This window comes from Cebus imitator, unplaced genomic scaffold (genome assembly GCF_001604975.1).
Source record: "Cebus imitator isolate Cc_AM_T3 unplaced genomic scaffold, Cebus_imitator-1.0 Scaffold65, whole genome shotgun sequence".
Classification (NCBI taxonomy): domain Eukaryota; kingdom Metazoa; phylum Chordata; class Mammalia; order Primates; family Cebidae; genus Cebus; species Cebus imitator.
The window spans coordinates 7,276,893-7,289,037 of NW_016107380.1; the positions used below are offsets into that span (position 1 = coordinate 7,276,893).

General features: G+C 43.2%; 1 protein-coding gene and 1 pseudogene across 13 annotated transcripts in view; one reads left to right on the forward strand and one right to left on the reverse strand.

Annotated features, from left to right (window-relative positions):
- Positions 1–12,145, forward strand: part of MAP7 (microtubule associated protein 7) — a 203,201-nt gene that overhangs the window by 174,751 nt on the left and 16,305 nt on the right. For 11 of the 13 annotated variants that reach the window (XM_037739220.1, XM_037739222.1, XM_017530455.2 and 8 more), the window contains 7 exons: positions 3,123–3,238; positions 3,823–4,121; positions 7,187–7,475; positions 10,089–10,272; positions 10,454–10,552; positions 11,225–11,275; positions 11,380–11,437. In XM_037739220.1, coding sequence (XP_037595148.1) covers positions 3,123–3,238; positions 3,823–4,121; positions 7,187–7,475; positions 10,089–10,272; positions 10,454–10,552; positions 11,225–11,275; positions 11,380–11,437 — 1,096 coding nt within the window. The remainder of the gene's footprint in view (positions 1–3,122; positions 3,239–3,822; positions 4,122–7,186; positions 7,476–10,088; positions 10,273–10,453; positions 10,553–11,224; positions 11,276–11,379; positions 11,438–12,145) is intronic. The other 2 variants (XM_037739224.1, XM_037739225.1) reach the window with 2 other exon arrangements.
- Positions 5,330–6,766, reverse strand: LOC119471594 (annotated as a pseudogene).

Consider the following 12,145-nt stretch of genomic DNA (forward strand, 5'->3'; position numbering starts at 1 on the left):
TTTTTGGAGACAGAATCTCTCTCTGTCACCCACAGGCTGGAGTGCAGGAGTGCAATCTTGGCTCATTATAACCTCTGCCTCCCAGACTCAAGCGATTGTCATGCCTCAGCCTTCTGAGTAGCTGAGACTACAGGCATGTGCTACCATGCCCAACTAATTTTTGTATTTTTAGTAGAGAGAGGGTTTCACCATGTTGGCCAGGCTGGTCTTGAACTCCTAACCTCAAGTGATCCACCGCCTCGGCCTCCCCATGTGTTGGGATTACAGATGTGAGCCGTAATGCCCGGCCCTATGTATCTGTCTTGATACATTACCACACAGTACTAATCACGGTAGCTTTGTACCAACTGAGTGTCTCTAATTCAAAAATACAAAATACAAAATGCTCCAAAATGTGGAACTTTTGAGTGCCAACATGACACTTAAAGGAAATGTTCATTAGAGCATTTTCAGATTTCCAGTTTTATGGATTAGGGCTGCTAAAGCCGTAAGTGTTAATGCAAGTATTCCAAAATCTGAAATCTGACACGCTGCCATCCCAATCATTTTGGATAAGGGATACTCAACCTGTAATATGTTGTGAAATCAGGAAATGTAATACCTCCAACTTTGTTCTTTTTCAAGATTATTTTGGTTCTTCAGGGTCCTTTGAAATTTTTTGTCAATTCTGGGTTGCATTTTTATATTTCTGCAAAAAGTAAAAATTATATTGGGATTTCAATAGGGAATGCATGGCATCCTAACAGTATTAAATCTTCTAATCCCTGCACACAGGATTTCCTTCCGTTTGTGTTGTCTTTAATTTCTTTCAGCACTATCTTCTAGTTTTCACTATGCAGGTCTTTAGCCTCCTTTGTTAACTTCATTCCTAAGTACTTTATTCCTTTGGATGCTATAGGAAATGGAGATGTTTTTCAAATTTTCTTTTCTATTTTACTTAATTTGAATTAATTTAGATTTAAATTCAAATAGGCAAATGTGGTTAGTGGCTAGATTTAGAACATCTTCACCATCACAGAAAGTTCTATTAGACAACACTGCCTTAAAATATCTGTGAATCGTCTCTCTTGGGAGGATATTTATACTGTATTCTAAACTTGCCTTAATTATAAAATTAAAGTCTTTTTCCTGGTGATATGTTGCCCAGACCTTTGACTTGCTGAGCATGTGTTCCCCCTCAGCATTATGGAAAGTGTTAATAGGAAAGATGACTGTGTAGACGGTGGGCTGTTAACTCAGATCAGGATGAGAATCAGGAGTTCCTTTACATGTGTGGTACCCAAATGGGTGGTTGGATATAAGAGCAACGACAGGACGAAAAGGGTTAGAAAAGTATAGAACAGAAAAAGAAAAGAAACAAAACTCTCCCTGCTTGGGAGGGGGAGGGTGTTAAGTACTGAGTGTTTTTCCTAACCATTCCTCCTCTGCCCACCTACCCCTAGATGATTAAAGGAGATCACTTTTAAAAGAGACAGAATTGGTTCAAAGGCACTGTAATCCTAAGAGTATATACCTTTATATAGGTTCATTCCCTGATCCCTGTATTATCAAGGCACAGATAATAATAATCCCCAGGCCCACCCCCCCATCAAAAATTGTCCCTCTTGAGTTTCTTTCCCATTTAGGTTACTCACTGATCTGATGTCAGCCAAATCAAAATGTTTTGAGAAAAAGAAAAAAAAAAGAAGGGCTACTTGAGATACTTAACCTCAGTCTCCCCTGGTAAGAGCCCTGGGCCTACCCTCTACACCAGCCAGGAGCACCCCATATGGTGGCTGCAGCTTTTGATACCCAAAGCCCACAGCAGCTCTGTGAGGCCCCACCTCCTACTTTGGGGGACCTAAGATGGGAGATATGGTGGTTGAGCAGCTGGAAATGATGGAGAGCTGCTACATACCTTGTGAAGCTCTTCTCTGCCTCTTTCTTCATTTTTTCTGTTTAGAAATTCCAGGGAGGCACTGAGGATTATTTGACCCTTAGATGTTTTTGCTCCTCTGATAGCCCAGTCCCTCAGCTAGGATGCTACTTAAGGAAAATAGAAGCAATTAAAAGGGACACTGAAGGGAATAAAAGGGAAAGGAAGGAAGAGAGAAGTAGATGCTTGAGCCAGGCAGAAAAGGAGAGAGGAAAAGGTATACTACTGGTTTATGTGACCTAGGACAAGATAGTTTTCTGCCCCTTCCCATGCACGCTTGCAGTCTGCCCTCCTGACAACTGTTCATATGGGTGCCTTCAGCACACAGCCCCTCCCGCCCCAGGGCATCGTTAGGTTTCAGATACTTGGAATGGGTCTGTTTTGCTCTGTACATTTTTTGTTTGTTCATTTTGGTCTTGATTGACTTTAGGGTATTAGAACACTTCTCAGGGCTTCCCTTTGCCCATTTTGACTTAAGAAAGTGTCATCTCTCTGGCTGAATTCCTAGTTGGCAGTCAGCGAGGGGTGATGTTTTAGCCCATCTTCAGATTTCAGCTTTATTCCTGGTAAGGGAGAGCAAAAAAACAGATAGCTGAAATTCCTCACTTTAAACCTGACTTTCCTTCAAAATCACCTGTCGTATCAGTTATCCATTGCTGCAAGAGGACGCTAGGTGAGGAAGGATTTGATTCTATTATACAAAATCAATATAAATGAAAAAATGAGTTTATGTCTAATATAGCAGTCATATAATTTTTTAGAAGACTGAGCTATAGTATGTTTAGGGGGGATGCTAAAGAATTAAAAAGAAAAGATGTGTTTTAATTAAAAGTTTTTTAAAAATGAAAATAACATTAGACATTTGTGTGGGATAAACCAGATTGAGAGGTTTTGTTTCAGGTAATTAATTTTTAAACACAAAGTATAGGTGCTTTCTAAAAGTATGTATATACGAATGCTTTTTTGACAAATATGACTCCAAATCACACATCCAGAATGACCTTATTAGTGTCACATTGTGTTAATTCAGTTATACTGTTCAGTTTTAAGCTACCAAGGGCCTTTTGTTGTGGTGGAATGAGTATATGACATAGCTGAGAAAATTTCTTAAAAGTCATTCAATGGTTTCTAGCTCCACTGTTGAATACTGTGAATGTGGTTGCCTCACTCATGGAAAAATCTAACAATTGAGTTTCTCTGAACTTAGGGCCATAAAAAAGAAAGAGAGAGAGAAAATACACCCTTCCTCCTTACATCTGGCACCCGAAGGGCTCTATCTCCATCGAATCCCAAAGCAAGACCGCCAGCTTCCTCCCGACTTTGGTAAGTGAAATGTAAGTGGCTGGCTGGGTTGTTCCATGTTAGTGAATTAGTAGCCTCTCTCCTCTGAAAGTGAACCATTGTTCTCATGCTGTTTGGCTTTGACTTTGGGAATAACATTCTTCCTGAAAGGAAAGAAAAAAGAGATATTGGAATGGTTCCCTAGCTTTAGGGAACTCTATTTCTGCATCTACCACATAAAAAACAAATACATATAGCTGAATATCTGCATTCTTTTTTTTTTTTTTTTTTTTTTTGAGACAGAGTCTCGCTCTGTTGACCAGGCTGGAGTGCAGTGGCACATTGCCTTAGCCTCCCAAGTAGCTGGAGCTACAGGCATGCGCCACCATGCCCAGCTAATTTTTTTGTATTTTTAGTAGAGATGGGGTTTCACCATGTTGTCCAGGATGGTCTCGATCTCTTGACCTCGTGATCCATCCGCCTCAGCCTCCCAAAGTTCTGGTATTACAGGCATGAGCCACCACACCTGGCCAATATCTGCATTTTTTTCCTTCTAGTCGTTCTAAGTTCTGGCAAACCTGTTCTCATGTGTCCCCTTCTGTCTGCCTTGTTGGTTTGTGACCCAGGCTTCCGTCCAAGTCTCTTCCTCACTTGCCTGGGACACCCAGACCCACATCCTCTTTGCCACCCGGCACAGTCAAAGCTGCTCCTGCTCAGGTCCGGCCCCCATCCCCTGGCAACATCCGCCCTGTCAAGAGGGAAGGCAGAGTGGAGCCTGAGAAAAAAGACCCTGAGAAAAAGGACCCTGAGAAGGAACCCCAGAAAGTTGCCAATGAGCCCTCACTAAAGGGCAGAGCACCTTTAGTGAAGGTGGAAGCCACCACAGTTGAAGAGGGGACACCTGCCAAACCAGAAGCTGGCCCTGGTAAGAGCGAACTCACCTGTGGTTCGGGTGTTCTCTTTTTCTCCCACACTGCTTTGATTAAGCTTTTTTTGTTTTCCTTTTCTTCTCTTGTTGGAAACTTGGAAATATTACTCTAAGGTTAAGTTTAAAACCTTTCCTTAAATATACTTTTTTAACTTAGGGCTGCTTAAAAATAGTATTTTACTTAGTAAAAAGTTAAGTAAAATAATTACGTGGCAATGCTATTCCAATGCATACTGGACTTTAAGGACCCCCTGGCTTGGCCTGTGAGTTTGGTAGAAGTCAGAATTTTATCCAGAAGGACCTACTGGTTTTCACCTCTGCCAGGCTAACCAGATGCTACTTAGAAATATAAAATCACCTGGAGCTAGAAATTCAATATTTCTACTTGAAAACTGTCTTCATTCAAAAGTTTTCTACTTAAGACTTAATTTGAAGATAGAGGGCGGGGCAAGAAAGAAGAGATATTCAAGACAGGTGAAATGTTAGAGAAGGGAGGAGCCCAGTGTTTGCTTCCATGGAAAAGGAAAGAAAGGAAAGGAGGGCCGTAGCGCATTATGACAGCCATGAAAAAAAAATCTGCGGAAGCAGAAATAGAAATGTAAATATCGAATCATACCTCCAAAAGCCTGTTGTTGGAGCCACAAACACATGAATTCAGGCGTAGCTTCTCATTGAGCACCTGCATCAAAATCACCTTTTGTATTTGTTGTCTATTGCTTCACAATGAATTCGCAGGTTAAAACAACAACAAACGTTTATCATATCACACGGATTCTTGGGTCAGGAACTTGGGAGCAGCTCAGCTGGGAGACTGCAGTCAAGCTCCTGAGATTGCAGTCAAGCTCCTGGGATTGCAGTCAAGCTGTCGGCTAGAGCTGCAGTCATCTCACGATTCACCCAGAGCTGGACGGTGGCTTACACACAAGGTGGGAGGCAGGCGGCCTCAGTTTCTCTACACACGGACTGCTCTGTATATAGCTGAATGTCCTCATCTGTCTGCTTGCTCTGCTGGCTTCCGCCAGAGTGACTGACCTAGAAGAGAGAATGAGGAGGAATCTACAGTGTCTTTTATGACCCAGTCTCAGAAGTCACACACCAATGTTTCTGTCACATTCTGTTAAGTAGAAAAGTGAACTCACACTCCAGGAGAAGACATAGTCTCTACCTTTTGAAGGGGGAGTTTTCAAAGAATGCGTTTTACGACTTCAGCTCTGTATTGAACTTGTTAGAAAAGAGGTTTGGTCAAAAAGACCAAAGCCCATATCCTCCTGGGACTCCTCAGACTCTCTTTACTTTGCTTCTATTTCTTCCCCTCAGCTGGAACAGCATTGGTAGAGGGGGCAGGACCTCCTGCTGGTACAGCTCCACAAACTCCTACATTGCAGATGAGGCTCCCCATGTCATCATTGGCCGCCTTTGCCAATAAGCCAGTCCAAAAAGTTTCAACAGTTACACCAGCTACCTTTTTATTTATTTATTTATTTATTTATTTATTTATTTATTTTTATGCACATTTACCAGCTACTTTAATGAAGGCATTGATCTTATCCTCCTTGACGGTCACCTGACCCTCATGCAGAATGAGGGCTGAGCCTCATGCAGAATGCAGGTGAGCTCAGAAACAGAGGCTGTGGTGCGAGCAAGTGTGGGGCTGGCTGGAACTGCCAGACAAGGTGCTAGTTGCCCGATGAAGTGAGGGTCCCACTCCAGCGTGGCCCTAGATTCCTCAGAGGGACTGAGGGCACCTTGTCAGCAGCTGAGGAAAACTGGAAATACGTTTAAACCACCACATCCATAATGTTTTGAAATACAGACCCTTGGCTTTACCTCAGACTTACTGAGTCAGAATATGCAGTGGTAGATGTGAGGACTCTGAAGGATACTAAGCTTGTCAGTTGATGCCTGAACACGGTTGCCAGATAGAACACAGGGTGGCCAGTTAAATCTGGCAGTGCTATTCCTGGGCATAGCATATTGCAGTTTAAGGACACCTGGCATAGCCTGTGTGCTTGATAGAAGTCATATTTTTTTTTTCAGAAGACCCACTTGTTCTCACCTCTCCCAGGCTAACTCAGATGCTTTTAGAAATTTAAAACCACCTAGATCTTGGAATTCAATATTTCTAGTTGACAACTGTCTTTATTCAAAAGTTTTCTACTTAAGACTTAATTTGGAGACAGAAAATGGAGGCAAAAAAAGAAGACATGATTCGAAACAGGTGAAAATGTTAGAGAAAGGAGGAGTCCGGTGTTTCCCTCCACGGAAAAGGGAATTAAGGGCTATAGAGCATCAAGATGGCCAAGAAAAATCTGTGGGAGCAGAAGCAGAAATGTGACCCTCAAAAGGAGGGGCTGGAGCAGCCAGGCGCCCGAGCTGGCACTGGCTATGGTGCAGAATTGTGAGTCTGTGTGGGGCTTCTGCTGCACCAGCACTCTAGGTCATCTTCCTAAATCCAGGTAAGGCCAGAGCACGTCTGCTCCCATCTTGCATCTTGGCAGCCTGGGATGAATAAACAGAATGAGCACCAGCTCCCAAAGAGGCCTAAGCTCCTCTCATCTCAGACCTAGAGGCAACTCTCGGGAAACAAAAGAGTCCCCTTCATAGGGTGTCATCTTCCCTGTCTGAATCTGGACTCGTGGCATGGATGCTGAGGATGCTGCTGTAGTAATGATTGGTTACCAAAGAGTAGGAATTTTCAAATGCAATGAAAGACAAATGGATGATCTCATCTTCTTTTTGCTCAGTGTATAATTTCCTACAGACTCTAACATGAAGCTCTATATACATTCAATGTATGTTGTTAACTGATTTCACTGGTATAAAAATAAGACTTGGTGACAGAGTGTCATCTTTTTGGCTGTCTCACTTACACATACTGATTTTTTTGTCTGTTGCTTGGTTACAGATAGAACACAGTGAAACCGTGAGAACACACAGTAATAAACATCCCCTTTTCTTTTATAAGGGTGAATTCTAGGCCTGGGATGTGGGGAATGCCAGTTTTGGTTTTGTTCGTTGGATTTTGTTTCCAATTGCTTTTCTCCTTGTACCTATTTGTGCAGCTGCTCCAGCCACGGCCCCAGCTCCAGCCACGGCCCCAGCTCCAGCCTCGGCCCCAGCTCCAGCCTCGGCCCCAGCTCCAGCCTCGGCCCCAGCTCCAGCCTCAGTCCCCACCCCAGCCATGGTCCCACCACCGGCATCCACTGTGACTGTCAGTGCTTCTCCTAAGCCTTCTGCAGGAACCACCGACCCAGAAGAGGCCACAAGGCTGCTAGCTGAGAAGAGGCGGCTGGCCCGAGAGCAGAGAGAAAAGGAAGAAAGGGAGAGGAGGGAGCAGGAAGAGCTTGAAAGGTAAAGGGGAGACATTGCTCAGCACCATGGTGTCAGTGCTGTCAGTGATACCTTGGATTAAATCATCTCCCTTCCGAGAGGGAGGAGGTGATTATACTGATGAAGGTGAATGGATTAGTTCTTTCAGGATTATTTCCTTTGACTACCAAGCAATTTGCTTTTTAAATTGCATTTTCTTCTTTTTTTTCCTTTTAATAGAAATAGGGTCTCACTATATTGCCCAGGCTAGTCTCAAACTCTTGGGCTCAAGGGATCCTCTCACCCAAACCCCCCAACATGTTGGGATTACAGACATGCGCTACCATGCCTAGCCACGTTTTCTTATTTTAATTATAGTACAACAACATTGATGGAGAAAAGTTTAAAGAAAAAAAATCCATAATCATATCACTTTTCAGTAATTGTGTACATTTGGGTGGTCCTTTCTAGTCTTTCAACAGTATGGGAGTGTGTGTGTACAGATACATACATACACATTTACATAATTATAACCACAGCAGAGGTACAATTGTACAGTCTGCTTTTTTACTTAACACATCTCCAATCTCCAGGTTTCCTCTTTATCTTAGTAATTATCACATTAAGGCTGCATAATACGCGGGTTCATGTTTTCTCTTTTCCAGATAAAATTCCTCTCGGAGGGTAGCCACGTGGGATCTTGACACACCCCATGATTACCTACCTGGCAGTATGCTATAGACAGTTTGCTTAATTGATCACCTTCTGGGTGACTAATGTCAATATATATAATTGTTTTTCAAAAACACAACTGTACCCTGGGGAAGGATCTCATGCCCCGCACTGGGCTGCCATCTTGGCCATACCCTGCCCTTGGCTCTAATAAGGAAGGTTTCATCCTTGCAGACCAGCTGCAGGTCACGGGGCAACATGACCGTCCCACATGTCCTGTGACAGAACACTATGACCCTTATTTATTTACAAAGATTTCCTTTGGTGGGGGTGCTTCAAATTCATTACTAAGAAGTCACATTATTTGAATTAAACAAGTCTGAGCCTCTAAAAATAGTTAAATTCCTTGCAAAAAACCAGCTCTCCCCAAGATATTCATGGTTACCTGTTCCTTCTGCTCACCATGGATGGCAATGCAGCTGGCAAGTGGGGGGGAAGACTAAGGGTGGCCTTGCGTTTTGTCCCTTAGCAGTGCTGAATGCATCCGGCAGGGACTTTTGCACTGGACGCCTGAAGGAACTGTCCCTACAGAACCACCGAGGCAGGCCCCTCTCCAAGGATTTCCCCTCAGGTGTCTTTGGTTTTGGTTTTGTCTTTTTTTTTTTTTTTTTTTTTTTTTAATTGTACTTTGGGCTCTGGGGTACATGTGCACATCCTGCAGCGTTGTTGCATAGGTACATACATGCCACATCTTTCCCCCTGCCCCGTTGCCTACATCAGGCATTTCTCCGGGTGTCATCCCTCCCCATCCACCCAACGCCCTGCTGTCCCTCCCTACCTCTCCCCTCCATCTCCTCACATAGCCCAGTGAGTGTTGTTCCCTTCCCTGTGCTCAAGTGTTTTCATTGTTCATCACCCGCCTGTGAGTGAGAACATGCAGTGTTTCGTTTTCTGTTCTTGTGTCAGTTTGCTGAGAATGATGGTTTCTAGATTCATCCATGTCCCTACAAAGGACAGAAACTTGTCGTTTTTTATGGCTGCATAGCATTCCATGGTATATATGTCCCACCTTTTCTTTGTCCCGTCTATCATTGATGGACATTTGGGTTGGTTCCAGGTCTTTGCTATTGTAAACAGTGCTGCAATGAGCATTTGTGTGCACGTGTCCTTATAGTAGAATGACTTATAATCCTTTGGATATATACCCAGTAATGGGATTGCTGGGTCAAATGGAATTTCTATTTCTAGATCCTTGAGGAATCGCCACACTGTCTTCCACAATGGTTGAACTAATTTACACTCCCACCAACAGTGTAAAAGTGTTCCTTTTTCTCCACATCCTCTCCAGCATCTGTTGTCTCCAGATTTTTTAATGATTGCCATTCTCACTGGCGTGAGATGGTATCTCAATGTGGTTTTGATTTGCATTTCTCTGATGACCAGTGATGATGAGCATTTTTTCCTATGTTTGTTGGCCTTATATATGTCTTCTTTTGTAAAGTGTCTGTTCATATCCTTCACCTACTTTTGAATGGGTTTGTTTTTTTCTTGTAAATCTGCTTTAGTTCTTTGTAGATTCTGGATATTAGTCCTTTGTCAGATGGGTAGATTGCAAAAATTTTTTCCCATTCTGTTGGTTGCCTGTTCACTCTAATGATTGTTTCTTTTGCTGTGTAGAAGCTCTGGAGTTTTAATTAGATCCCATTTGTCTATTTTGGCTTTTGATGCTGTTGCTCTTGGTGTGTTAGTCATGAAGCCCTTGCCTGTTCCTATGTCCTGAATGGTGTTGCCTACGTTTTCTGCTACGGTTTTTATGATGTTAATTCTTATGTTTAAATCTTTAATCCATCTGGAGTTAATTTTTGTATAAGGTGTAAGGAAGGGGTCCAGTTTCAGCTCCCAGTATATGGCTAGCCAGTTTTCCCAACACCATTTATTAAACAGGGAATCCTTTCCTCATTGCTTGTTTTTGTCTTTTTCCAGGCAAAAGAGAGAAGAATTGGCTCAACGGGTGGCTGAAGAGCGGACTCGCCGTGAGGAGACTCGCCGGCTGGAGGCAGAGCAGGCCCGGGAGAAGGAGGAGCAGCTGCGGCGGCAGGCGGAGGAGCGGGCGCAGCGCGAGCGGGAGGAGGCGGAGCGGGAGGAGGCGGAGCGCGCCCAGAGGCAGGTGCGGCCCGGCCCGGCCCCGCCCCGCAGGGAGGTGCCCCAGCCCAGCAGAGGAGAGTGGCGGTGCTCCCGCTGTCCATACTTCCTCCATCTGCCACCTCACCCCCACCTCCAGGAGCCCCCTGGGAGACCCGGGCAGCCCGCCTGTTTGTCAGAGGCAGACACCAACTTTCTGTTTTCAGAAAGAAGAAGCTCGTGTTCGTGAAGAAGCAGAGAGGGTCCGGCAGGAACGAGAGAAGCATTTCCAGAGAGAGGAGCAGGAGCGCCTGGAGAGAAAAAAGGTAGCTGCGTCTCAGCACAGAGGCCCGGGATGCGAACTTGCAACCCTCGAAAGACCCGGACACTAGCCCTTGCCGTCGGAAAACGCGTGTTCTTCCCTCTCCACATAAACTAGTAGCCCCCTCAGTGATGACAATCTCCTGCAAAGAAATCTCTCTCAGTGTTTTAGCCCTCACCAAAAAACAGTTACCTCCACTTCACCGAGCTTAAGGCACTTCCAACTTTCTTGGATAACTCCAATTAAGACACAGTAGCAAGGCCAGATGCGGTGGCTCATGCCTGTAATCCCAGCACTTTGGAAGGCCAAGGCAGGCAGATCACCTGAGGTCAGGAGTTCAAGACCAGCTTGACCAACATGGCGAAACCCTGTCTCTACTAAAAATACAAAAATTATCTGGGCGTGGTGGCTGGCTACTGTAATCCCAGCCACTCGGGAGGCTGAGGCAGGGGAATCGCTTCAGGAGACAGAGGCTGCAGAGAACTGAGAACTTGCCACTGCACTCCAGCCTGGGCGACAGGGCAAGACTCTGTCTCAAAAAAAAAAAAAAAAAAAAAAGCATTTTATCTTTCCAAAATAGCAGACCATTTTTAATAATCTATTTCATCAGTTAAATGTGCCAGGCTGGCTATTTTTCTGTGTCTGATCTTCTTGCTCAATTCTTCCTTTCTTATAGCGACTTGAGGAGATTATGAAAAGAACCAGGAGAACAGAAGCTACAGATAAGGTATCCAACATGGCTGTTTTCTAACTCTTCTTGTCTGCTTTTATCTTTTTCATTTTCACTTGTAACTCTAATTTTTTAAAGTCGTTCTCTTTTCTTCTTGGTAGAAAACCATTGATCAGAGAAATGGCGATATAGCCAAGGGAACTCTTGCTGGAGGAACAGGTATTTCCATCAATGAACTCAAACCAATTCATATATAAAATGTCTGAATTGACTCTCCAGGGGTGAAGATACTCAGGAGTTGATGGAGAGAAAAAAGATCCAGTACTCACAGACTCATGGAAGCTTAGGGCTCTGTCATCTACTCCTTCCGCTTATGTAAAACTCTGTCTAGTATTTCTGCCAGATACTTTTCACATTTGTTTATACTCTAATGGGTTGCTTGATATTTTAAATCACCTTATGTAATATATATTTATGCATGTGTGTATACATACTTATGCATATGTGTATACATACACATACTTTTAGAAGAATTTCCTTTGAGTTTATAAAACTAAATTTCATTTGTTACATACTGTCTGCTAAAGTAGTATATATTTATATTTCCTCTTAAGGGAGGACTTTAAATTTATACATTTGACAACTTGTATTATAGGCAGTTCTCAGAAACAGGATTTAAATGTTATTTCTCTTAGATCTGACTTCAAAATACAGTTAAAATTTTGTTGAAATTCTTGTTTTTTAATTAACAAATAATTGGGCATGTTCTTGGGCTCCATAGTGATACCATATGTATAATGTACAGTGATCTTAAAATTGCATTAGAGAGTTACTTATATGCCGTAGGCTTTAGAAAGAGATTACTGATTTTTTTTTTTAATGAGGTGATTATAAGTCAAATGTATTTTTTTTTTTTTTTTTTTTTTT